Genomic DNA, 26589 nt, shown 5'->3' on the forward strand with positions numbered 1-26589 from the left:
GATCCTGGGCTGCAGGAAGGTGTCTCCCAGCCACAGGATTGTGGTGCTCCCGATGCCAGGGGAGCTGTGTGAAGGTGAATGTAGGAGTAGTGGCAGATGTGCTGACTGAAGAGCTGCATCAGGAGAGGCAGAGCTGAGAGAGAGATAGACGGTGAAGTCATGTATGATGTCTGTGATAAACATGATAAAAACTTGCTGAGGAGCAGCTTGGATTACAAAGAACTTTCTGCCTCTTTCATGTCTCACGATAATTAAATGGTCCATTTTTATTCAACTTCTTTCAAATGGGGTTCTAATTAAGCAATAACTAATGAAATATGAGATTAAGCATCAGCAGATCTCTGGTGGGCAGAGACGTGCCCAGGGCAAAGTTTAAAACAGTTTTGTAAAACTTGTGTTTGAAACAAAGCAAAAATATTTATTTCTGAAGCAGGAGACAGATTCTGTGAGTGTAAATGCAGATTGAATTAATTTTCTTAGTGTTTTGCTGAACTGAAAGAACATAAAATTCAATATGTATTCCTTTTAATGTGGTTGCGATATCATCACCACAAATTTAAAAAAAATGGGTCTGTAACCAGATAAGAAGATGCTATCAGGCACTTCTAATTTTAATTAAGGTTCAACCTATTGGAGGAATATATATTTAAAGAATTAATTAAAATGCTGTTCACTGTATAAGAGGTATCAGTATAGGAAATTAGCTAATTGCAGTATCAGAGGGGATCTGTGCTTTGCAAGCTGTTTTGTGATGAAAGCAACTTCATGTGGATGAGAGAGACATCTTGGGGGGGACCAGGAGATGATGACAATGACCTTCTTTCTGGGTTAGTTTGAGTAAAAGTGATCGCTGGGCTTGCTGCATCTGTGCATGTCAAACAGTGTTATTTCAGTCTTTGTTTTTCTTTGGGGTGTGTGGCTGGCACAAATGCTCTAAATACTCGAGATAATTGGGCATAATTTGATTGCATCATGGTGATCCTGTCTCCTGCAAGAAGGGCTTTTGAGGTGGTTAAGATACCTTTAAAGACTGGAGTCTTTCAATTCTGTCATTCTTGATAACCTTTTTATCGCTGCAAGTTTGTGCGAAGGTGCTGCTGGAGCTCCTCAAAGATCAAATCGTGCTTTATTTAATATTTTCATTAGCAGCCTTTACAGAAGAATTAAAAGCTTGCTAAATAAATTTGCCAACTCCAAGGCTGAGAGACACTGGCAAGGCGGGGGAGGACTGGATTATTAAGTGAGAAGAACTGCTTTCTTCTGCCATTAATTGGTTTCAGGATAATGTTGTGTGCTTAAGGATGGATGGTATGAATTCCTTCTCTAAGCTCAACATCACCATTTTGGAGCAGTAAAGAATGAAGGTATCCTCTCTGTACTTAGGAAGATGAGTTTAAACAGCCACAGGTCAGGGAAGGGTAATTAGGATAATGGTGGAAGGATCAGCCGGCATTTTACCAGTGGCCTGGAAGAGCTTGGCTTCAGCCTAGAAAAACGTAAGCTGAGGGGAACTAGGATTGATTTCCATAAGTTTATGGTAGGGAAAAAACCCAAGCAAACCACAATGATTTAAGCTAAAGGATGGCTTTAGAAGGCTGTATGGGGTGTGAATATGGACTCCACTTCATCTGGCAGGCAGATTTCTCACTCTTTTTGGTGCTTCCATGGGCACGGTGCCTTGAGCATTTGCAAATATAGTTTTGGCAAACCCCAAGGTCAAGTGTTGGAAGTGTCTCCCCAACAGAGCACATTTATTGGGAGCTTGCTTTAAATGATTTCTTTGAAAAGGAAGAACAAAGCTTCTAGGGAGAAGTACTTAAAAAGGGAACTTAATGCACAGGCAGCTCTGTCTTCTTTAAGAATTTAGTGCTGCTCTTGGTGGGTGTGTGGATGCGCCAGACGTCTTCCAACACCTCTGAGTAGGTGCCAGTCTGTCAGATTAGCTCAGCTAAAATAAACCTTTCTCCCACTCCCTGCCTGCTATCAGCCCTTTGAGAGAGAATTGCCTTTTAAAATCTACTGGGGTGTTCACTGGGCTTTTATTCTGTGGTTTTAAACTAGTTTTGAAATGAGCAGAGAGGAGGTGAAAAATGTTGGGCGCTTTTAACACTGTCGTTTAATGATCTCATCCTTTGAGCCTGTTTGTGGAGAGGTGGATTATCTTGAGCCGTTTTCTCCTTTCCTTGCCTGTTTTCCACGAGAAAGTCTCCTATTGTGTTAAGCTAATAACCCTTATTTATAGGTCAGTGTAGAGTATTAATGAGCTTTTTACACTGTGGTTGTGAATGTCACACTTGTTTCTAAGAGTAGGAGTGGGAAATAGAAAATATTGCCTGGATTTGTTCTCCTTTTTTCAACAGCGTGAAACAGTTGATCTGATTTAAAAAATAAAAAAAAAAAGCTTTGATCAATCAGAGCCTTTTAGCTTTTGTTATTTAAAGTGCAATCCTGAGGACCAAGCATTGTAGCACTTGCCTTCATAAGCATCTGCTTTAGGAGAGTTAAAAAAATAGAAATTTGCTGTGAAATAGATGTGTCTGTAACGAGAGAATTTTGCAGGGCAACCTGCAAATAAAAGTTGAGAGTTTTTATTTGTCTTGTGAACCCGTAGTGTGTTCACTTAGCTGTGATGAACCTCTGCTTGCTGCACAGCAGAGTTTTGTCACCTCCTCAGTCAAAAAGCAGCAGAATTAGTGCTGACAGAGGTATAAATGTGTCAAGCTTGGCTTAGACCAGGAGTGGCCAGTATGATTGACTTGGTGTTACGTGTCCAAGTCTCCATATGGGTGGCAGGTCTGAGAAAACAAATTGTACAGCCCAGAAAACAGCATAGTGGCTAAGGGACACCGCGGTTCATGGAAGGGACATGGTGGTGGCAGCTCTCCAAGGCTCCCACTCCTGCCTCCTTGCCAGTCTGAATTGCAGAGCTCCCCAGTAATGTCATCCTTCAGAGTTTGTGCAGTTTCATTTCCTCCAGCAGCAACTGCTCCAGCACAGCGTTGCTGCTGGCAAGGCGAGGTAGCCCTGGTGCTGTCACTTCCATTCCGTTTGCAGCCACAGCTACTTTAGTAAACAAAGGGCTGAACATCTGCAGGTTTGCTTTATCAAATGGTCCTCTAACGCTGCAAACAAAGAAAAGGGAAGCTGAAGGCATTTGAAAGGAACTTAATAAATTAGTGTTAGTATTGTAATTTGCTCACTCTTTACTTTTGGCTGCTTAGCAAAAATTGCTTGGAAGACCTATTAATTTTATCATAAGAATGATGATGCTGTGTACAGAAAAATATCTGGCCATATGCTTGTATCTCTATTTTAAAGGACAAAGATTAATGAAATGTAATTTAAAAGGAAAAATTAAATAAAATTTATAATTATATTTATTAATATATAATTGTATAATATTTATTATTATATTTATTAATTATATTATGTATCAAGTTTATTTTTATACATTATGCTTTCAAAGAAAATGGATAATAGATTTAGAGCACTAATACTCCCATTTGCACTGTGGCTATATATGTAATGTGGTTTTAAAAGATCAGGGTAAGTGTCATGTAAAGAGTGTTCTTGAATGGCAGAGTAAATATCACAAATTCTGCAATGTTAGACGATCTGATGTGGACTTGCATGGATTTCAATATTGTGTAGCTGACTTCATATCTGGTTAGTACATTTCACATTCCTCTGGCATGTTGTGCTGATTCCTTCTATTACTGCTACAGCTGAGCCAAAAATTACTGGTCCCTTTCAAGCTGATTGGAAGAACATTTAAAAATCATTAGTAAAGGAAGAATGCTACAAAAAAGACCTTACAAAGCACATTTTTTAAAAAGACTGTTCTGGACACAGAATATGTTCAGTTTTTTAAAATAAAGTTGAAATTTGTAAGTTGTTCCCTATGGTTGGAGGAGTGGGCCAAAGTGGTGTTTGTGTTTCTTTTTCTGCTAGTTTTCTTCCAATATGAAATACCTGCAATTAACACTGTTGCTTTTCCCATATAGGAAATATTGGGTTTTTTTTCTAGGCAGATTCAATGATTATTACTCTTGCAAAACTGGATTTAACAACAAATACCCCCAGCACTTTGCAGTGTTCAAGAAGCCTGCACCATCAGCATAAAATTGTATACCTCAGGTATTAAGTAGTGAGTGTTTTTTTACCCTTAGAGTAATAGTCAAATCTGGGTCAGCTCCCAGAAGAATGAGAGTTTAAAGGTCTTGGACAACTTCCTAGTGCCCACATAGGAATTGGCTGCTTCCCTGTTGTGCTTCAGTGGTTCAGGGAAACCTTGGCAGTTTTTCATGTGCTCTCTGAGTCCTGTGCTGAGGTTGCTCATCCGTGGGCTCACAGAGCCGCTGCCCTCCTTTGGAACAGAGAGATGTTTCAGGCTGGCATGTGGCATCCTGGCATTGATAACAGAGCTGCTTTGAGATGTCTGTCCTGCACCTGAGCAGGGGACCCCCCCCCCATAAATCTGTTCTGTTCACTCGTATCAGGTCGTTGGGATACATAATGTCCTAAAATAACCTTGGTGCTCCTGTTAATTTTTCTGTTAATAGACCCAAAAGAAAAAAAATAAATAATCTTGCAGAAGATGGGTCTTCTGTCTTGGAAGTGTTTGGAGCTCAGGACCACTCCTTGCCTCCCTGTTCTCGCTGCTATTGAGCCTGTACAGCATCCTTTTAATACAGCTCTAACCTGCTCAGCCAGATGGTAAATGTCATAGAGATATCTTCATGTTTGTTTGGGGTTTTTTTCTGTGTAAGGTGAAGTAAACTTCAGTAAAGCTCTCATCTGATCATGGAGAATAAATTTGATGTTGCTTTTGGGCATACTTATTCCACATCCTCTTTCTTACTTGTTTTCAGGACATAAGTGACACTAATTTGCACTTGTACAGTTCCTCTATCTTGATTACTGAGCAGGCTGCATGATGTGGAGATTAGCGATGACATTTTGAAAGACCAAACGCTTGCCAGTGTCTTTAAAATTCTCTACTTTTCCTTCGTTGTATGATCAAGCCCTGGGGGGAGATGTCAGAGGCAGCTTCTTACAAATGGGAAAGCACTAGAAAACACGATCCCCGGCTTGTTTGACAGATGAAAGTTTATCCCAGTGGAGTTTTTTTGCAAAGGAAGCAGGATTGACTGTCTGCTGAGCAGACCTAGCACCTGCTGGAGCTCCTTCTCAGCAGAGAAAAATTGTTTTTTCCCCTCCGTAGTGGCATTTGAGCTGGTTGTGACACATGGGAACACGTGCCTTGGCAGGTTTCCAGGCTCCCATTGACACCTAGCATGGTTCATTTCCCTATCCTCAGGAATTCTGCCTCATTCCTGGGAAGGCACAGGCACGTCCTAGATGGGTTCCTGTGCTGGCAGTGATGCACCCCAGCATACTCAGACATGAGCTGCTTCTGTTCCAAGACATTTTCCCATTTAATATCTTTTAGCACCAGTTTATGGCAGCACTGTAGAGATTTCCATGAACAACTAGGGGAGACTTGACTCATCACTCCCATACTGACTTGCAAACCTCAGAAAGAGGTCAGTGTTGTGGGGATTTGACCTAATAACTTCCTAGAGCTGCTGAGCAAAACAGAGTAAGAAACATTTTGAAGAGCTAGATTTATTTTCTTTTCCTGGAAATATTGCCACAGAAATCTTTGCATCAGTCAATTGCTGCAGAAATTTTGCATAATCCAAACCAGGCTTTTGTTCATACTTCACTAGTATCCTTTCAACCCACTGAATGCGTTTTAATTGATTTGGCAGGATTATACTGAAGGATAAAGTTAGTCTTTACTAGCACAAAGGAGAACAGTAGGTAATTTTAAATTTTATTTTAATTTAGCTAAATAAACCAGCAGTATCTAATGTAGCAGTGGATGCTTTCAGTAGTGTTAGATATTCTGTGGAGAGAAAATAAAATACCTGTCAGAAATATGCTGATGATGGTGGCCTGCCTGGAGCTGAACTCATTGTAACAAAACCTCCTGGACTGGAATGGGTGCTGCTCCTGCTCCTCACCTCCCAAGCAGTTTTTGCAGTGTAAACCCACAGCCAGCAGCTGTCAGGCTGTGCAGGAGGCACTGCTGGGCTCTGGGGCTCCTGTGCTTTGTAGGAGGTGTCAGCCAGGCCATGGCAACGGGAGCTGGAGCCTGGAGGAGCTCAAAGAGTGGGATTAGAAGAGCTTACATCCTTTGACTGTGTACCGGATCACTGGATTGAAATCACTTTGATAGGTGCTTTCTGAGGATTTTGCAGGGTTGGTTGTTTTTTTGATTTGTTTGGGGGTTTATTTGAAGTCCCTGAGCCTGAGTTGCTTTGCTCTCTAGTTTTGCAGCAATAGCAGCATTGAGTTTAAAATGGATATTAAGGCAATCCAATTTATACTGACTGTACCAGCAGGGTGCTCCTTCATGGGACACAGGATATCACCTTCAAATCCATATCAAAGAGAGATCCTCTCTTCCCCTCCCTTCCCAAAGTGGTGTGGTTGCTTTGGGAACAAGATGTGTTTCTTGCATGAGCAGCTCCATAGGTCCTTTTGTCAGAATAGCTGAGTTTGTGGAAGTTTGGGTTTTTTTATTCCTTTCACTGAAATAAGGAAAATCTCCCTGCAGCATACAATAGTACCCTTTTTCATCTAATTAGCATCCTAGTATAATGTCCTTTCCCTCTCCCATCTCTAAGACCCTAAAAGAATATCAAGAAATCTCTTTTTGCACTTCTAGTGTTTTATGACTAAAATTATACAAGTGTTAAAGAAGTCAGTTGACAACACAGGGCAAATGGGTGGGAATTGTACTGCACAAATGGCCATTTCCTTCTGTGCAGAACATGTATTGAAAAACACTGGGAGGTCCTCAATAAACATGTGCTCATCATAGCATTGGGGATGAAGTCATATACACAAAACCTTGAAAACTTATTTATAGGTAAAACTTGGCATTACATCAAGTTTTCCATGCTTGACATGCTTGAAAGATAAATTGTTTGTTTTTTGTTTTTTTAAAGAATAGTGTAGGGTGGTAATAGATTTCAGAGGCTGGGACAAAATGTTTCCAACAAAACACAGAAATTTAGGACATTTTTTTTTTCAGACAAAACCAGTCCCTATTAGTTTTGTTCAGGTGTATTTGGCTTCTTTTACGCCTCTGTCTGTACCCAAGGAACATTGATCAGTGCAGCTCTGTCCCTAGGCCAGCAGATAATGAAAGACCTGAGCATTTCCTGAGACAGATAAGGTACAATAAACAAAGTAGTTGTTCTTTCTTTTTAGCATAATTCAATTCTCAGTAGTAGAAATGTGATTTTGTGGTGTTGCACTTCTCCTCCAAAATTCTCTTTAACTCATCTTGTTTATTTGGACTTTCTTAAACTTGTATATGGAACGTGGGAAAGCAACAGTGGTAAGAGCAACTTCTTAGGAATATATTGTTATCTTGTTCCCCCAGCCTTAACATCATGTATCTGTAAGTTCAGCAAAGAGTGGAGATTGCCAGGGAAAATATTTTGTGATGTGCCTGCCCTGGATTTAAGTGCAAACTATTTAAGGAGGGTTCAGCACTATCCCACTATGTGCCAACAAGTGTGATTAGCAATGAAGAGGTTTTTACATGCATAACAGTCCTGTTTACTGGACAAATGCTCTCAGTGAGCTTTATTTAATTAACAAAGGGGAAAAAAAAAAGAGTAGAAAGAATAACCTAGAGATGGTGGTTGTCCTGCTGGTGCTCAACCTTTTTGACCATTAAAGGTACTGACAAATATTCCTGTAATCAAAAACACCAGGGTTTGTAAGTGGGAGAGGTGAGGCTCTGTCTGAGACAACCATGGCTGAGGTCTTACATGCAGTTCCATCACTGCCTTTTTTCCTTTATCCAAGGAAATTGCATGAGGTCAGCAATTTAGCTCTACCACTGATATTCTCCTGACTGCTTCATTTGGCTGCAAAACGCTGAATTTCAGCAACCAGAAAAACTTCCTAGACCTGGCAGTACTGTGGTGTTTTTCTTAATTTTTATTTTAGCATGCTGTATGTTATTTCTGTATCAGGGAGAAATGAAAAGGTTTTTAGAGGATGAAGTAGGTTACATGCCATTAAGGAGTTCATAAGGTAAAATAATTGCTTTAAAGACATTAGGCAGAGGTTCTGTGTTATCAGCTAATGCCATAAAATTGTATTTACTCACTGGGTTAGCATTTCCCTGTATATGGCTTTCTTTCTGTTAATAAGCTCATGTTCCTCGTGGGCAGTAATTTATTCCATCAGGCTTTGGAAATAAGTGTCTTAATGTTTTTTGAGAAGATTACTGAAACCAGGTAAACAAACAAAATACCACAGATTCTGTACCTGCCCACACTCAAACTGTGCAGAAAATGAAAACAGTGTGAGGAGGAGTGCAATGCAAATAACTCATGTCCATTAAATGTGGCTTAAACAGGGGGTGAGCATATTATGCACACCATCAGGAAGTTTACACAGGCTTGCATTTGGGGTGTAATTCTGGAGTAACAGTTAAAATACAATTTCTTAAATCCTCTGCTTTGTCAGCCTTCCTTGGTAGAAGGGTTTACCTTTTTAAAAATGGTTACTTTTGTACTTCCTCATTGAATCTATGGAAAAAAAAACATTCGAAGAAGCCAAATAAATTCCACTTTACACACACAAAGCAGTAGCTGAAGAGGATATGTGAGGTAAGGAGGCCTTCTTGTGCTGCCTGTTCAAGCTGCTGATGCTTGGTCTAGTAATTTAGGAAATTTTGTTAATACAGCAGGCTCAGAGGTGGACAAAGGCTGATTTGCCTTGGCTTCTGTGTGTAATGTAGCCTGAAAGATGCTGCTTCTAAGCCACACCTGCATTATGTAAAACAACTGCTCGTGTGCATCTCAAAATTTATAAGTCCCTGCTTTTGATCTCACAGCAGTGAAAACAGATTTCATTACCTTTTTGCAATCCTTGCAATAAAAGCAAGGCTTCAAGTTAAAACCCTGGAAAGCATTATTGTGAGGTGAGATGGGAAAGCAGAATTTGTGGGGACATCTTTTATCACACCAGCACCTGCTGTGTCTGAGGGTCTTCATTTAAAATTATCAACCAGTTGAATTTGTGTCCCATTAAAAATGGAAAGGTTTGCAGTAAAATTATTTATTGTTCCTAATTACAAAAGAAAAAAAAAAAACCCAGAAAGAATATTTAACAAAACTGGTCCCCACATCCACAAAACCCATCTGTTTTCATGTGGAAAGCCAGTTTCCTAGTAGGCATTTATCAGGGACTAAGCCACTGGAGGAAAGCGGTATTACATAAATTGGATGTGCAGTTCTGAGCTAAATAAATTTTTAAATATTTTGCATAAATTAGTGACATTAAATTATGCATAATGTGCATAATTCCATCCTTTTGTAAATGATGTTCCCACAGTTAGTGATTAAAGAACATGGTGCAGCCCCTGGAGTTGGAACAACTAGACCTTCCTCAGCTCTGTCTATAGATAGGCATTCCTTAAGCTCAGCAAGGGGACAGCAGTGTGTGCTGGCACTTGGCTATGATCTGCTCCCTGTTTTTGATGACTTAAGAGGGCTGTTCAGGACAGAGCATCAGCCTATATGAACACTATCAACCAGCTTGAACAAGTCAGATTATTTAATTAGCCCTATTAAGATCCTTCTATTTTTATAACTTATTTATGAGTGTTCTTGCTAAGCTTAGAAGGTCCAGCTTCAGATATCAAGAAGATTTTTTCAGCTCATGTTGGTAATTTTGAAGGGTTTTATACTGTGACTCCATGAAATTTTCATTCTAAGAAAACAAAAAAGGGGCTTTGAAAAGCAGTTGAAGTTGGGAAATTCACATCTGCAGTCCTGAGCTGCAGGTTTCAGGCATAGGGCATTTATGATGTCCATGCATGATGGACATTTGCTTGGTTGCCAAAATATGTATTGTATGCCTTTGCCTTAGACCATCAAAAATCCAGAGAATGTTTATTTAACACCCATTTGAAGTGTCTTGCTTTCCCCCAGGGGAGAAATGTTCCTCAGGCATCACTTAAAGACTGCCGTGCTGTATCTTACTTGATGTCCTGGGCTGAGAAAACAAGGTGATGCTTGTTTTGAGCATCTGCTTTGCCACCCTTTTACTCAGATTACATTCTGCTCTTTTCTAGTTTTTTTGAGGGAAGCAGGCAATGATTTGATGAAAGAACTATTAAATCAAACATTCATGTTTACCAAAAGAAAACACTTTTAAAACAGTTGTGCCCAGAATTTAATGCCTTTGTCATGGCTGTACCTTCAGAGTGTTTGAAAGGGCTCTAATTCACAAGGGTGGGACTCTTATCCACCACTCCAAAATTAAATTCATTTGCAAAGAAAAGAAAAAAAAATAAAATTCTGATGTCTGAATTCAGTCACGAGCTTTTTCTCTCTAATGGAACCACTCTGGGCTAGTCTGGAAGATGCAAACTCCTCAGGTATGGAGTAACTTCATGCTTTAAAGAAAAATCAGTGATGGACAAAGATCAGTCTCTAGGTGATGCTGAAACAACATATGGATTTGGAAGTAAGATTAAGGCATTCTGAAAGTGGAGAATACCCATGTGAATTATGGTTCTGCCCAAAACTATCTCAAACAAATGTGGTTTGGGTAAATTGATGCAGATGGCATCTGCCAGCTCACTTCTGGAAATCTTATCCAACTTTAGCTGCAGGTGAATGTACAAAATTTTATCCTCTTAGCAGGGAAGTCTATATATGCTTTAGTGCATTATGTCATCAGTAAATTATTTTAATAGCAAATAAGCCTTTATTACTTTTGCTCTTGCTTTATTGCATTTGCTGCTCTACATTCAATATGTACAGCATTGGCACAAGATAGCTTGCATGCTCACTAGTGCATTAGCAGGAGAGATGGAAACTGTTTTCCAAGAACATAATACTTAGAATTTGGTACTGTTAAAGCCAGAAGAAAAAAAAAAACAATTAAAAAACCCCAACAGTTGCTGCACATCAGGCTCTGGTAGAAAGCTAGGAAGTAACAGCTTATAAATGAAGCAAGTTTCTCACAGAATCATAGAATATACTGAATTCAAAGGACCCATCAGGATCACTGAGTCTAGCTCCTGGCCCTAGTTCTGGAAGGTGCCAAGATGAGAAAGTACCAGGGTGTTTTTGGAAACAGCTTTCAGATTAAAACAGAACTGTGGGCAATTCAGGATAGCAATATAAATTTAAAAAGGGACAATGATAAAGAATGTAAAAGATAATTAGCGTAGTATTTGAATATGGAGAGTACTGATCAAGTGAACTCTGCACACAGGTTTAGGCAACACTGAAAAAAATCCCACCCCTTGCTCCACAATTGAATACTGAATAGTACACAGAAATAACATGGAATTTGGAAATTGAGATAAATTTAATGTGGTTTAATGGCATTTGATAAACGTGCTGGATAAAGTGCCTACTGTAGTAATCTGCTTTGCCTGCATATATATCTGTCTGACTGAAGGGATTTATGGTGGTGCTGGGGAGCACTGCATGCAGCAGCTGCAGCACCAGGATGAGCAGCAGCCTTGAGGAGATGGGCCTGACATGGAGAGGAACAGAACTTTGTATCAACAGCCAAAGGAAAAAACACAGTTTGGTTTGAAAGCAATCTTTCACTTGCCAAATTAATTTTAACGTTATGTGTGTGGAGTAAGAGCTCCTGTAGAACCCCAGGAAGGTCTTGTACACTCCAGTGTGCCATTTTTTGCATTGACATCACATGTGCTAAGAGGACACCAGCTCTCCTGGTTGCCTGAGGAAGGCAGAGCCCTGTCCAGGTTTTCACTCTTGCTGGTGGAAGATGAAGTAGGAACAACTGGGCTGATGTACTGAATTTGCTTTGGATTTGTACACGACTGCCTCACAGGCAAAAATGTCACATAAAAAAGTAATTTTACTTACGTTTACTTAATCATACAATTATCTCTTCAAATGCCACCTTTTTTATACCCTTATGACTTCGTGTGGCATCACTGGAGTTGGTACATACCATTACCAGGCACTTCTGGCTTAGGTGCCTCAGAAGGCAAAGTACTCATTGAGTGTTGTTTTACTTTTTTCACATCAATTTGGAGCCAAACTGAGACACAGGTTTTCAAATAGCTTGAAAATCCAACAAAACCTGTTTAATGTTGTAACTGGAGAACTGCTGGCAAAGAACTAGGCTCTCTTGCCAGTGACCCAGCCATTTCATGGGCTCAGGTATCAGGGATGCCCCTGTGTGAGTGCAGACAAAGAACAGGTCTGTCCGGTCCCTCTCTGTCATTTTCCTTCCCGGCTCATTGCTTGGGAAGCTTTTTGAACATCAACATAATGAGGCTCCACATGCTCAGTCTTGGCTTTCTTGCCCTTCCCTAGATTGGCACCTGATGGGACAACAGAGCAAAAGAGTCTTGTTTGGTGCATTTCACTGAGCTGAGTGTTACACTCTCCTTTCCATGGATCCATTCAATGCTCCATGGCTTGTCCAAGGTCAGTAAGGAAGCACAATGCTGAGTGCCTCCACTGCTCAGGAACTGCAGGAGACATTTTTGAAAGTGATGTGTCAACAATTCCATGGTGCAGGGAGTTTGGAGAGGAGCTTCCCTGGGCACATCTGGAAAATGAGGATAAAAAAAAGTGTGTTACTGGAAATTTTGGGTCTGTGGAGTTAAATGGATCCCTGGTAGGAGATTGATTTGCAGGCTGATCACTGAAACCATTAGTCTCAGTGTTGGTCACTCTCTCATTCTTTACTACTCTTAAAGAAACATACAGGCCAAGCACCACTAAAATTCTCGTAGAATTAAACTGCATTTGGTATACATTCCTTATGGTCTGAGATATTATCTGAAGTATTAAATTTTTCATTTGCTGTTTCTTTAAAAAAATCCCTGTACTTCAGAGGGTTCCTTCCCTCCCTTTCATTGTTCACACTGTTCACTGTTGTGAAAACTTTTTTCCAAGTGATTAATAATGAAGGAAACCTGCAAGGGTAATACTGTTAACCTGAACACAGAAGCTCATGACCTGAGAAGTAGTAACTTCCGAGTGGGTTTCTTATCAGAGCACTGCAGAGGTGCAGCATAATTCTGAAGTAGTTTTTCGGCTTCATTCATGAATAAGACCAGTATTTTTCATAGTTAAGTTATGTATGAAAAGGTGGGTATTTTATTATTTCCTTTTTTCTTAGTTTTTAAAAGCTTGATACATGTAGTGTTGGATCAAGGCACACACAAGACTGGCCAAAGGGCATACAAAGCACTTTGGTTTTTAGTTGAAGAAACAGAATGATTATTGCAACAAAGAGTGGCTTGGGGTTTAAACATAATAGCTCACAGTTCAGCAGGAAGGCAGAAAGAAACATGTTACCTTACAGATTTACCAAGGAATTTCTGGATAACTGTGACAGTAATGGGCAGTATTCCTGACTGTAACAGCATTACACTGAACACAGACTCATATATGCTTCAGAAGAGCTGCATTCTCCATTTTTCTGCTCACCTCTGGGACCACAGTTTTTGAGACCTTGCGTTTATTGCCTTGGGTTTTGTCCTGCTCCCCTTTCTTGTGAAACTGCACTTTCAACCCTTTTTCTTTTCAAAGCAGTTTCGAAGCGTTGCCTGCCCTTGTCTCCCAAATGCCAGTGAGCATCCATTTTGCCTGTAATATACAGACCACTGACTCTGATAACCAAAAAACTATTCCTGAACTGTATCTACCCCTTTGGTTTGTAGAGCCTACCTTTTTTTTTTTTTTAATTATTTGTTTGGAATTTGGTTATGCTTTCCTCTAGGGATTATGGGATTTTTTTAAACACTTGCCAAAAGCTTCAGTCTCATGCATATCATCAATTTGCTTGTTCTCATTTAAATTGGATTTCACCACTGTTGAATGGATATATCCAGACAGCTGATATTGCCCATTACTACACACATTTTTGTTTATTGAATATTGTTGTGGTTTACAGATTTAATAGACCCAACACTGGAAGTTCTGTGAGTTTTTTGTAGCCATTTTTGCTCTTCCTGACTTGCCAGGTTCAACATTATTTTATTGATACCAAAGTGAAAAATGACCTGTGCTTACACTTACAAGGATCTCAGATGAATGTTCTGACTGCTCAACACGGCAAGAAAATTCACTTTCACAGTCAACAAGTCATCTTACTCAGTAGAACACAAAAGTTAAATGGTCTGTAACTTCAATATTAGCAAGGAAAATACAGTACAAATTACTAAAAAATACTAAAATATAGAATTGTGGTCAGGTATCCCCACTACATTAATCGCAGCAGTAGCCTGAAATTTGAAACTTTTAATAAAAAGTTCTTAAATATAAATTATATGGCAAATGTACAGTACATTGCTTTGTCAGTCTTTTAATCCAGTGTTTTGCAGTAGAACAGCAACTGTTAAGTCAGTCTTTTCTTGTTTTCTTTAAAAAACAAAACAAACCCAAAAAACCCAACAAAACCCAAACCAGTCTTTCACGTCCCTCAGTATCATGAGTGTGAATGATCTGAATCTGGAATACCACTGTCTCTGTAGCTCCTGTTACTACTGCTTTCACTGTGGCTGTTCTTGTACAGATTCATGCCATTAGGTGGGAAAATGGTGTGTATTACAAACTCCTCCTTGGACACTTGGTCACTGGTAATTGGTATCATCTGGAAAGAAGTCTCCCTGATTTCCAAGATGGAGTTATCCTTCTTGGTTCCCGCTTCGGCATAGTCGTCTTTTCTCCGGCGTCCCTTGCTGTAGGTGCAGTTCCGGGAGAACAGGGACCCGTTTCTGTGCACGTACCAGCAGACCAGGGCCAGCAGCCCTATGGCCACCAGCGCCACCACGCCGCCGATGATGGCGGCCAAGGGCAAGCTGGAGTTTTTGTAAGGTTCTTTCTCCTGCTCCCGGTTGAGGGTGGTGGTAGGGTTGTACATCTTCAGAGGCGCCGTCTCGGTCTCGATGCACTCGGGTGTTTCGTCGGAGAGATAGATGTTGCTGGTTTCCATGGGAACCATGCACACTCGGTACGGCGACTCCGGTTCGAGAGCCGTGAGCAAATAGTCGCTTCTGTCGCCTGTAACTATAGTTTCAGTTATAGATCCAAAGGCAGGGCTGTGGCCCATCTTGAGCCAGCTCAGTCTCAAAGCAGTCATGGGTAGTGCAACTTTCCAGGAGATGTGGATGGTCTCCGTGCTTACGGATTTCACAAATATCGTAATGATTTTGCGTACCGGGCTCACCGTGGTTCTGTAATTTTTATTTAGGTTGGGAGTCTTGATGTCTGGTTGTTTGGTCACAGAAATGGGCCAGTGTCCCTGGGCTGGGTATAACGTGTTTGGTACTGCAGTAGTGATTTGGACGGTGCTTATCACGCTATCATCCTTACAGTCAAACAGGTCTGCGCTGAGGTCTTTGATAGCCATTCCACGTACTTTTTCGGGTGCCTGACACATCAGTCCACGTACGTTCACTTTCAAAGGCAGTGACTGTAACCAGTCACGCACCCATTTCATTTTGCACCCGCAGTGCCAGGGGTTGTTGCGAAGAAAAAGTTGAGTGATGTTGTCCAGGTCATCAAAGACACCCTGAGGTAAATTGCTGAGATTGTTATTGGACATATCTAGTCGGTACAATTGTCGTAAGTAAGAGAAAGCATTGGGTGGCACCCGGTTGATGTGGTTTTCTTGGAGATAAAGCTTTCTTAGGTTTGTTCCCGGCAGATTCACCGGTGCAGCTGTGAGTGAATTGCGGACCAATGACAATTCTGTAAGATTGACTAGATTAATGAAGACTTTGTCTCCTAATCCATGATTATTTAGAAGATTTCCATCTAAAACAAGGCGTTTTAGATTTGTAAGGTCTTGAAGGGACAGCTCAGAAATTGTGGAAATGCGATTATCATCCAAGCGTAGCTCTTCTATGGTTTTAGGCAAACCCCAGGGAATGGTGCTAAGGTGATTTCGAGAGAGAAAAAGAAGTCTGAGATAGATGTTGTCCCGGAAAGCTCCATCCTCGATGCTAACGGCAGAAACAGAATTATCATCCAAATGCAGTTCTTCCAGATAAGGAATTTTTGAAAGTGAATCATAAGTAATGGTCCTTATATTGTTCTCCTGCAAATGCAGTTCCTTAATGTACTTAGGGAGGTTAGTGGGGAATTCATCTAGGCTGTTGCGGTATAAATATATTCTTTCCACCCTAAGCAAGTTCTTCAGTTCTGAAGGAATCCCAGCATTATTTATTTGATTGTTCTGAAGGAAGAGGGTGGTTGCATCCTCTGGGATTCCTGTAGGAATAGACGTCAAATCGCGATCATTACAATATATGAAACCCACATCACAGCGACACACTGAAGGGCATGATTTGGCACTAACAGAATAAGGTGCCATGTCAAGTAACAGCCCTATTTTAGTCCAAACTAGGAAGATGCTCCAGGTAACACTAATCATGGTCAGGAATGATGAGATTTCTATACAGTTCTGATCTTCAACAATCTAAAAAAACCAAACAAACAAAATTATCCAGATCATCAGTGAAGAAACCGCAATAAAAAAATCAACATTACAGAAGACATCTGAAACACACATTAAGCCAAAATTCAAGTGCGTAGGTGCATTTTACTCTCTTTTCCTTACATCAATAATTCTACTTCTTGTACTCATTCAATTAACTAAATAGGTTATTCTGCATAGTGATTAAAAATAATATAATCTAGTATGCCTGATCTGTGAATTATTTTGCTTAAGCAACAAGACTCTTTCTAAGGATTCCTTCCTATTTCATGTGTACCGACAATCTTTGTTCACAGATACCAGATAAGAATGGAACAGAAGTCACACCAGAGTTCAAGTAAATCATTCTATATCTGAAAGATAAGAAGTAATTCCTAAGCCAGCTAACTTCCTCAGGAGCCCTTAAGTGAACTATAAAACCCTTACCAAACCCACAAGTCTAGTGGTAGCTATTTCAGAAGTTCAAAAAAAGCCCTAAAAGCAAAGCATAAAATGCAGATAAAAGTGAGGGCCAGTGAAGACATTTTCCCAAGTCTTCCCCAGTGCTCATCTTCACAGTGTGTAACTCAAAAACACTGAAGACTGTTTTTCTTGGTTTTCAAGCTTAAGTGACTGCTCAGAAAGGTGAATGTTACAACTGGCAGGTAGCTGGTAGAGCTATGGCTTTCTAGTTCACTGGATGAAATATTTCATTACATGCTTAATTTCATGTTTAAATATTTGTCATTCTCAAAAGTCGTCTTACTAAGTAGCACACTCATAAGAGTCTATTTGGCAGGTTTAACCATGTTTTCCCCTCTTATTACTAGCATAGTAGAAATTAACTCTTGAGACTGAGATTGTACTTTGCATTGGTAGTGTGTTTGTACACTGAGCTCAGGTATTTAGCATTTTTATAGCTTTTAAGACAACATAATTCAATTACCATTGTAATTAGGGTTGTGAGAACTCCTGCAAGATGACCTATGCATTAAGCAGTGTCATGACCTTTTCTCTTATGGGTTTATATATTAATTGAACTTTATTCTCAGAGGCATGAAAAGAAAAATGAATTTATATTGATCCTACCGTATTTAAAAGTATGAGTAAATTTTGTGCTTGAGGATATCCAGTGAAGGGATGTCTTTCTGCCCAGTCACTCTTATGGTTTACTCCATGAAGCAGTTTTCTCTTGATGGTGTTTACTCAGATGCTCCTTGGTGGTGGTGGTGTTTCCTGGCTCCTGGCACGATACTCAATGAGCATTCCAACCAAGATTTATCATGGTACATAAGCACACCAGGCCCCAGTGTAGAAAAGCTTCAGCTTCCTTCTATTTTAGTCCTCATGTAAAGTCTGTGAATGAAGAGCCTCTTTTGTTTCCTTTAATGCCTTTAGCAGGAATTACTTTCTTTGTAACTCTTACAAACTCTTCTGTGCAGCGTAGTAGTCAGAGGAGGGAACTGCAGTGCCGCGTGATAGAAACCATTCATTATGCTGAGGACTGCAGCCTCTTCAGGAGGTCAGGAAAGGGATGCTTTTCCTATCCAGAATTATCCAAGTATGACCTTTGTACAGTAGCTACATCCTGATACATCCACACCTCTTTCAGAGAAACGTTTTCCAACTCTCACTTTTTAACGCTCCTTCCAAATTTGTAATGCAGGAAAGAATTCCTCCTGTGCTGCAAGAATGCAAGTTACTTTACCACAGAAAGATCAGGCAATTCAGATGGTTTTCTTCATTATAAAAAACCCCCACAAAAATATGAATTCCTTCCCAGAAAACTCCCCTTTGAATGCTTTCCTTGAACTCCTAATGTCCTGCAAAAATAAAAACAAAAAAAAATTGCAATTAATAACAACTGGTGCATACTAGTTTTAAGGGTTGCATCCCCTGTACATGAGTAGCACACCTTGTTTCCCCAGGGCATTGGTATTTCAGCAAAATCCACAGAGCTCTTTCAAAAAATGTTTTGCTGTGTAGTTTCATGTTACTATAGTTTTGCTGGAACTGTATTTTCCCTTATTTCAATAGAAAAATAAGGCAAAGAGTAATAAAATATTTGTAAATTAAGTTTTTCATCTGATGTCAAATGCTAGTGTTACCTCCTTAGAGAAGAACAAAATGGTTGCTTTTGTGTTCCTGGCAAATAGATGATCTCCTTGGTTTTAAGTGTAAAAGGAGCTAATTGCTTTTCACTAGCTACTGTGTGAAAGGGAAAGCATTGTATTAATACATTTCCCAATTTGCAGCATGTTGATTCTGAGCTAGGGACTAGCCAGGCATCTGTGTCTGATTTTTGGCAATACATAGGTGGGTTTAGTCTGTAAATTTTCTAAAAATATTATTTCTTTCCTTTGTATTTCTTACAGAAGACTAATTATTTTTTAAATAGCATTTTAACTTGGGCTACTTCATATCACTACTGCATAAAACATCCAGTGAGATACCAAGTCCCCAGCATGTCTGTAGGTAGCATGTCTGAAATAAAAGTGGTTAAATCTGCAATGAAACAAATCCTTAATGTGTACTTGCTTTTCCCTTTTGTGACATCACATTTGTCCAAGGGACCAAGCACGATCCTTGGAACCAAAGCACTTGGCAGGAACAGTGTGCTGAGTAATGCTTGCTTAGTTGCCTTCCTGGGAGCAAAACTAGAGCATCTTCTGCTCCTCTGTAAAATACCTGACCTAAACACAAACACTCTTGTGTTTTAAAAATGTCTTTTGCAATTTGTAGCAGGTCTGTTATGAAACAGGCCAGTCATACTCCTTACAGCAACACAGAATATGCAGTGATATATTTAAATAGATACAAATTCTGCTGCTCTTTTTCATAGCAAAATGTTAACCATAAAAAAAACCCCAAAGCCCCCCATTTGAGAGATGGTGTCAGTACCCAGTGAGGGAGTGGAAAAGACTCTTCTCTCCTGCTGCTGCTTTTGTGCTCCTCTGAGCTTTGTTTTCAGAATCTTGTTTTCAGCAGTTGACCAATGAAAAAAAGAAAAGAACTCAAAATAAGAGACCCCCACGGTGGCATAAATAAGTATTTTTATGTATGCTTTATTTAAGGCAAAAAAACAGTCTATGTGGCCCCATTTTAAATAGAAGGGAATGCATGTTTAGTGGTAACTTATGTAATTTGGGTATATTATATAATCATTATGAAATGGAACAAAAAAGCTCTGTATTCTTCCAGTGTCTAGTTTTCTTGCTCTGTATTACTCAAGTGTTTTGGGGAAAGAAGCCCAGGCCCTATTCCTAAAACTTTGAAATAAAGAGCAACTTAACAGCTGTAGAAAAAAATGGTGTCTCTTAGGAACTAATGTGAAGTCATGATAGAAAGTATTTTCTGGAAGGGTATGGTGAAATAGGAATATAAATTCCTTTAATAGGCCTTTGAAGGCTACAATAACTTTTAAGTACTTAAAATCATAAATTTTCTTTAGAACTCGGAGCTGTAAAAAACTTGTTAGTATTAAGCAAAACGTTGGCTCTAGTATGCATACATTACTTAGATGCATGCACACAGCAAGTTCATTTATTTTACCTTTCTAGCACATAAACTGTTTCCTCTGTGCTTCATTTGATAGTCATCTCTTCATTTATTGCCACTATTATAATAGCAGTAATGTGTAGGATTAAAATGAAAGCACTAAAGCTCATTAAGTTCCTGGAATTTTTTTTTATCCCTTCTCTCAAAATTACATGAAAACAAGAGCAAGAAAAAGAAAAGGTCTCTTTGGAGAAGACGACACTGTTTCAAAAATGTGGATTAAGACCATACCCCCAACTCCCTTTTCTAAACTTAGAATAGTTTTCTTCAGGTCTTGATTGTTTGATATCTTGCACTTCCCTTTTATATCTCAAGCTATAGCTGAAAACAATGTTTTTGCATATCAAAGGCTTCAGTGATCTGTCTACAGAGAAGAAGGGAATCGTGCTGCCATGCTCCAACTTTCCCCTTCTTGAGCTGTCTCTAAATATTCCCTGACACCAAGTCATTATAGCTGATCGGGCAGGATGAAAAGAAAAGTGACCCCCACTGGTACAGACACTGTGGCCAGGTTTCTGCAGCATCAGATTGGGAGGCTTCATGGACACATGGTTTTGAAAGAAGCCATTATTTTGGAACAGACCAGATTTTAGAAACTGTGCTAATAATTTTTAAATGCAAAAAAAATCAGTCCTTGTTTTTTGGTGACAAAAGTAATACTGGAAAAATTGAACAGCAGCCTTTTTGCTCTTTATTCCAAATTCAATGTTTTCCTCAACTTTCTGAACTACATGGTTAAATTAGTTTTCCTGGGATTGTGTAAGTTAGTGAATTACTAGAGATATCAGCAATATGTGGACTTATTGCTGTGGTACAGCAAAAGTTTTATCATCTCATTTGAAAATGTTCAACATAAATTGAGCTATTTAAAAAACCAAAAAAAATACATAAGAAGCACATTGTATTTAACCTGAAGTATGGAGTCCAGCTGCACTCACTGTACTGTAGGCAGGCAATGGCTTAACAAAATAAATAGTTTTGGTATATTTGAAAAGTTGGGATTTTTTCTAAAAACAGTGTCAAAAATTTAAGCTAATATAAAATGTGAATAAAATCAAGACCTGCCTCACTTGAGGTCACACAATGCTTATTTGAATTTCTAATCTACCTCTGTGTTCTCCAGCAGTAACTCTGGTAGCTCAGTGGCTTCTTTCTTACCATCAAAGTAACAGAGGAAAGGGAAGCTACTAGGTATTTTTAGGTTGTAAAAGACAAAACGATTATTCAAAGCCACCATTAGAATGTACATACTTGATAAGCCAATTTGCTTAACCACTGTACTTGTATTCCAGAAGTAGCTCTGTATTTGTTTAGAATCTGAAGCATACCAGAAACACAAAATGTGCTTATTTTTTAAAATACTCGTGAAGTCCATCTACTGCTTATAAAGTCAGTTGTGCTTACAAAGGTCATGCTGCAGCTTAAACAGCTTCGCCAACTTTTTTTTTTTTTTTTTAAAGAAGTTCCACAGTGCTAATCTAGACTTAAAACAATGCCCACACTTTGTTTTCTTTAAGTGTATTACTCAGGGTTAGTTGATAGTGACAGCAAAATGCTTTCTAAGCACTCTGTCTAGGAGCTGCAATTTCCACGATCATCGTATTTCAGGAAGGTGCCCCAGCCTTTTGTTTGGTGCTAGGCAAGCAGAAGGTCCTCTAGCTGTCTGTGCAAGGGGTAAAAAATGCAAAGGAGTTTGTTAAAGTGAGAGTGAGCCCTTCAGTCAGACTGTAGCACTGCCTGTTAGTGACATTTGTTGGTGTTTTTTGTTGGAATTTCATTTACTTGCAGAAAACTTGCTCCCACTTCTTGTGCAGTAGGAATAATACTGCTGGTGTCTTATAAAGTCCAACTCAAGTGTCCTAAAAAATGCAAATTGTTATGTGATCTTCCCTCAAATGCAAGTAAATCTGACTTAGAAATGAATTCTGAGTAAAAGCTTGACTCCACACCCAAGATCAGCCAAACCTGTATTTGCTGTAGAGGATGGAAATGAACTATGAGTGCCTCTCTTCTGAAGTTTACTTCTAAAATGTTTCCTAGTTTTGAAGATGCTGGGTTGAAAAGACCCAGACTATTACTCTATTCCTTCTCACTCTGTTGTTTTGACTGCTCTGCTGCACGTTAAGAAAACACTTTGAGCTTTGAGGGGGAGATCTTTTGCAAAGGATTGTTGGTTTGTGTTTTAGTGCTCTTTCAGTTTAGCCAATTATGGCTTCTAGGTTTTCTTTTTGAGAGCTGCTGCTGAGGTAACTTGTCTGGGCATTAAATAAAAGAATAGAGAACAAATGCTGCCATTGTTTCAAGAGAAAAAAAATCTGGTTTTCCCCTCTTGACAAGTTTAGGTAGAATTATACCTGATAGGGAGTTTCTGGCACAAAACTCCTGACATGTAAAAACATTATTTTAACACTAGATAAAGTTTCAGTCGTTTTATTTCTTTGCTTTTGAATAAGTTGTTTGCTCATCTCCTGATTATTAAGTTTGCTCCTCAAAAAATTAGAAAAAACACGAAGCTGTAAGAATGTTTGGCTTCTTACAGCTCATGAAAGGCACAAGAGAGTTAGTGATGCCATAAGATATGTACTGAACACTTTTCAACATTCCTGCCCTGAGTGGTATTTGGCTGCTTTTAAAAAGAAATGTAAGCAATCACATATTAATTCTTCCGTGCACTCCTGTGCTTTGAAGTGATTAAGGAAAAAACTTAAGAGCTAACTAGCCATTAGCATCCATGCTTCCTGCTCCAAGGAGACAAAGATGGCCATCTCCCAACTGAAGCCACTTCAAATAACTGCAACTGCAAAGTTTGCAAACTCCAGCAATTGCTTGGATTAGTCACCAGTGCCTTACACAATATCAGAGAACTTTTAGCTACTGGTGACAGAGGAAAAAACCCAAACCAAAACAAACCCCAAAAACCCCAACCCAGAAACTCATCTTTATTTCGTTCTTCCTGTAAAATGTATCCACTTTATTTCTGGAGATCAAAGCTCGCTGTGAGTTTACTACAGAGTTTTTTGCCCACTGGGGGGTGGTACATGCTACAAAACCTGTGCTTTTAAGAGCCACAAGTCAGATGTTTTTTGCTGCTGTCCAGTCTTCTCTGCTTTAATTACAACAAAGTCTCCCGTTGAGAAAAATAGAGGCAGCTTGCAAGGGAGGGAGTTATAAAAAATAAAATAAATCACTCTTCTAGAGAGTTTAAAGAATTTCCCATGCTGATTACTTGCAGCGTTTATCTGGTTGTTCTCCAGTTAAAATGGTACAACTGTACCAAAAAAAAAAAAAAAAAAAGAGAATTAGCATTTTAAATATATTCCAAGGGCTGTCACCGTTTCTGGTATACAGGAGGAGCACAGAAGACAGGAAAACATACAGCTTTTAGAAGTGATTAAATGTGGATGGAAAAATAAAAAAGCCTGATAGCAGCATGAAGTAGGATTAGAATAAACCCAGTGTATTTCAAGATAATTGGCTTTCTGTAGACCCAGGTATACCTTTTGTTTATGAAATATCTGAAACCCTATCTTAAACAGGGCTGTATTGTATGGGTTTGGAATAAATTAAAGGAAACTTGAAGGTGGGTTTTCTTTTGAGGGAGGGAAGGGCACTGAAAGCTCTTGAGTATGACCTAATGCGTGGCATATATCGACAAGGAAAACACAGACTGATCTTCTTTCTGTTTTATAGCAAATAATTATTTTCTTTATACACTTGAATTGACAAATGCGTTTTTTAGTCTAATTCAAAGAAATGTTCATTAAGATGCCATATCCCCAGGCAATAGATGGTGAGCATAACTGATGCTTCTATCTTTTTGGGCAGTATATTTTAGACAAGGAAATTGGGGTCAGGATGATGAACTGTTTTTTAAAGTCTGAACATTTTCAGCCTCTTTGTATGAAAGATGTATACGGAAATGCAAAATGTGAATCTTCATGTTTCAAAGAGGCAAAGAGAAAATGCATTCACCTAATGTGCAGGAATAAGATTGAACTGTAAAGTAATTCTGCATTTTGGTGTGAATCTGGTGTAGAAAATACTCCACTGTACTCTGTTAACTGACCAGAACTGATCCCTTGCAGAAGGGAAGCGACTTGCCTTCAGCACGAATGAATAACCCGTCGGTAACAGCATTCCATGAATTAGTTAATTACACTCGTCCTCGCGTTTGCAACACTCCTTGCAACTTTGCCTGGATGTGCCAGGGTTGAGCTCAAACCCCTTTGCGGTCTGAGAGATTAAAATTGAGGCAACCTCAAAGAGCAGGACTGAGCCAGAAAGGCAGCTGTCTGTGCAAGAGCTGAGCTTTTATTCACCAAGGGGATGAGCTTGGAAACTAAGCAGGAATCCAAAAAAAGAACCAGCCAACCAACCCCAAAATCAAAAAGCTGTGCCTGCTTGCTGTGAGCTATGGCAGATGCTGGAAGCAGGACCACTACGTTGGGAAATGCAGGAATACTTGGGTTCTGCCTGATCAACTAAGTTGCAGCTTCTAATAGCATTTGAGGAAAAGAGCTAAGACCAAAAGATTTTGGCATATCCAGCAGACGTGAAACGATTTTTGAGGTCAGAATCACGTAGAGATGAGGTGTGCAACAAAGTACGTAGTGAATTATTTATTTGCAAGCCATTTATAAATTAATTAGCTGTGCCTATACGAGGGCACACAATCACTTAATACACTGAAAACAGCTGAAAAGTTGATTAGGACTAGGCGAGCACCTATGGAACGGCAGGAGGATTATGAGCCGGCTCTTCTTCCCAAAGAAAGTGGGGCGTCGGGGCGGGAATTTGGGCCTGTTGCATTCTTTCTGTGCAACCATTTTGTTGCCCATCTTCTCGCCCGCAGACTTTGTGGTGCGGGGGACAGCGCTGCGCAGGGGCGCGAACGCATCGCCTCGAATTTTTTTTTTTTTTTCCTTTTAAATAGATGCAGCAAGAAGGGGATGGAGGGAGGGGGAAGTTTCCCAGCCGTGGGAGCGATGCGGGGTACGCGCAGGAGCATCCCCCACCATCGGCGTTCGAACGCGCGGCCGGGGTCCCAGCGCCGCGGGCGCTGCTCTGCGGGTCCCCCCGCGCTGCTCTCCGCCCCCGCGCACGCAGGCAGGGCGGCTTCGCGCTGCCTCCTTCTCCGGGCGCCGGGGCAGCGCCGGCACCGCACGCCCAGCCTGGGGAACCCCCGGCTCCGCTCCAGATGTGCGGGCTAAGCCCGCTGCGCTCCTGCGCACCCCGCCGGGAGGGAGGGCGGGCGGGCGGGCGGGCGAGCTCTCCCCGCCGCAGCGCCGTGCCCGCACTCCGCGCCGGGAAGCGGCTGGCGGCGCGGGGAGCGCGCCCAAACTTCCCTCCGCATCCCTCCTCTTTCTCCGCATCCCCCCCGAGCCGCGCAAGTCCCGCGGAGGAGAAGAAGCGGTTTATGCCGCGCTTACCTGCGGAGCGGCGCGGGGAGGGGCGGTGCGGTGCCGGCGGTGCTCCGGGAGCGGAGCGCGGTGCGGAGCGGGCGCTGCGCTGTGGCGGGGCGGCCGCGGACGGAGCTCGGCGCGCGCCCCTCAAGTCGCGGCGGCAGCGGCGGAGCCGCGGGGGCGGGGCCGGACGTCACGGGGGGCGGGGCCGGGGCGGGGCGCGGCGCGGGCCGGCCGCTAGGGGGAGCAGCAGGCGGCGCCACCGGCCCGCCGGCCGCGCAGGGGGTGTCGGGGGCGGACGTGGCGCCTCAGCCCCGCTCCGGGGGCAGAGGTTCAAAGCTATTGCTTTAGCCTATTCTTGACGTGGCAGGGAAGCGATGGTGCCGCTGGTGGCCGTGCCGGGAGCGGGGTGGCTCCCCTTCGTGCCCCAGTTCATCCCCCAGTTCATCTCCCCATGCCCGGTTTTGGGCTGGGCAGGTGATCCCGGTTCTCTGGTTTTGGGTCCAAGGAGCAGGACAGGCCGCGAGTTTCACGAAACACAAATAAAATTTAAAAAAATAAAATTTAAATTTATTTGCGTTTAAAGCACAAATAAATGAATAAATTTTCTCAGTTCCAATCACCACATGGCTGTGGGTGCTGTCACTGGCTCCCCTGGCATCTCCCCGGCTGTGGCGCTTCGTGTAAAGCATTGCAGGCTATGGCAGTTTTGGGGAATTTGAGGGTTTTCCCGAGGTCACTCCTTTGGAATCATCAAATGGATATGAACTCACCAGGACATCCCTTATCATGCTCGACAGGACTGAGATTGAGTGGGAACTGTGGCCTATCCAGGCTGCACTCCTGGGGGATTTGTCCTAAAGTTTCTGCCCTTCAAACACAAGCAGAAATTTATGGTTGTTAAAGGGCAAAGTAGAAAACATCTTCCTCAGGCGTTTTTTCATCAAACCGAGTTTCCTTTACCTGTAGCATTAGGTTTGGCAGATGAGGTTGATGTTTCTGTTGTTTTGGTTTTTTAAAAATTTCCCATTGAACGGGATGTCTCTCCCAGCAGACAGCTGCTGCATTCACGAGCATCCCATTCTCTTCATTGGCCGTGCACAAG

General features: G+C 41.0%; 2 protein-coding genes across 5 annotated transcripts in view; one reads left to right on the forward strand and one right to left on the reverse strand.

The window, feature by feature from the left end:
* MACROD2 (mono-ADP ribosylhydrolase 2) overlaps positions 1 to 26589 on the forward strand; it is an 850020-nt gene that overhangs the window by 86420 nt on the left and 737011 nt on the right. The window lies entirely within an intron of this gene.
* On the reverse strand, positions 13177 to 25601 carry FLRT3 (fibronectin leucine rich transmembrane protein 3). The gene is made up of 3 exons (XM_063152545.1): positions 25512 to 25601; positions 17614 to 18347; positions 13177 to 16527 (listed from the first exon to the last, which is right to left on the reverse strand). The coding sequence occupies exon 3, from the start codon at positions 16480 to 16482 to the stop codon at positions 14533 to 14535; it is 1950 nt and encodes a 649-aa protein (XP_063008615.1). The 5' UTR covers positions 16483 to 16527; positions 17614 to 18347; positions 25512 to 25601; the 3' UTR covers positions 13177 to 14532.

The sequence above is a fragment of the Melospiza melodia genome, chromosome 3, assembly GCF_035770615.1.
Source record: "Melospiza melodia melodia isolate bMelMel2 chromosome 3, bMelMel2.pri, whole genome shotgun sequence".
NCBI lineage: Eukaryota > Metazoa > Chordata > Aves > Passeriformes > Passerellidae > Melospiza > Melospiza melodia.

Excerpts from the sequence above, each read along its gene's own strand:
- FLRT3 (XM_063152545.1), bottom strand. The coding sequence starts at position 16,482 with ATGATTAGTGTTACCTGGAGCATCTTCCTAGTTTGGACTAAAATAGGG.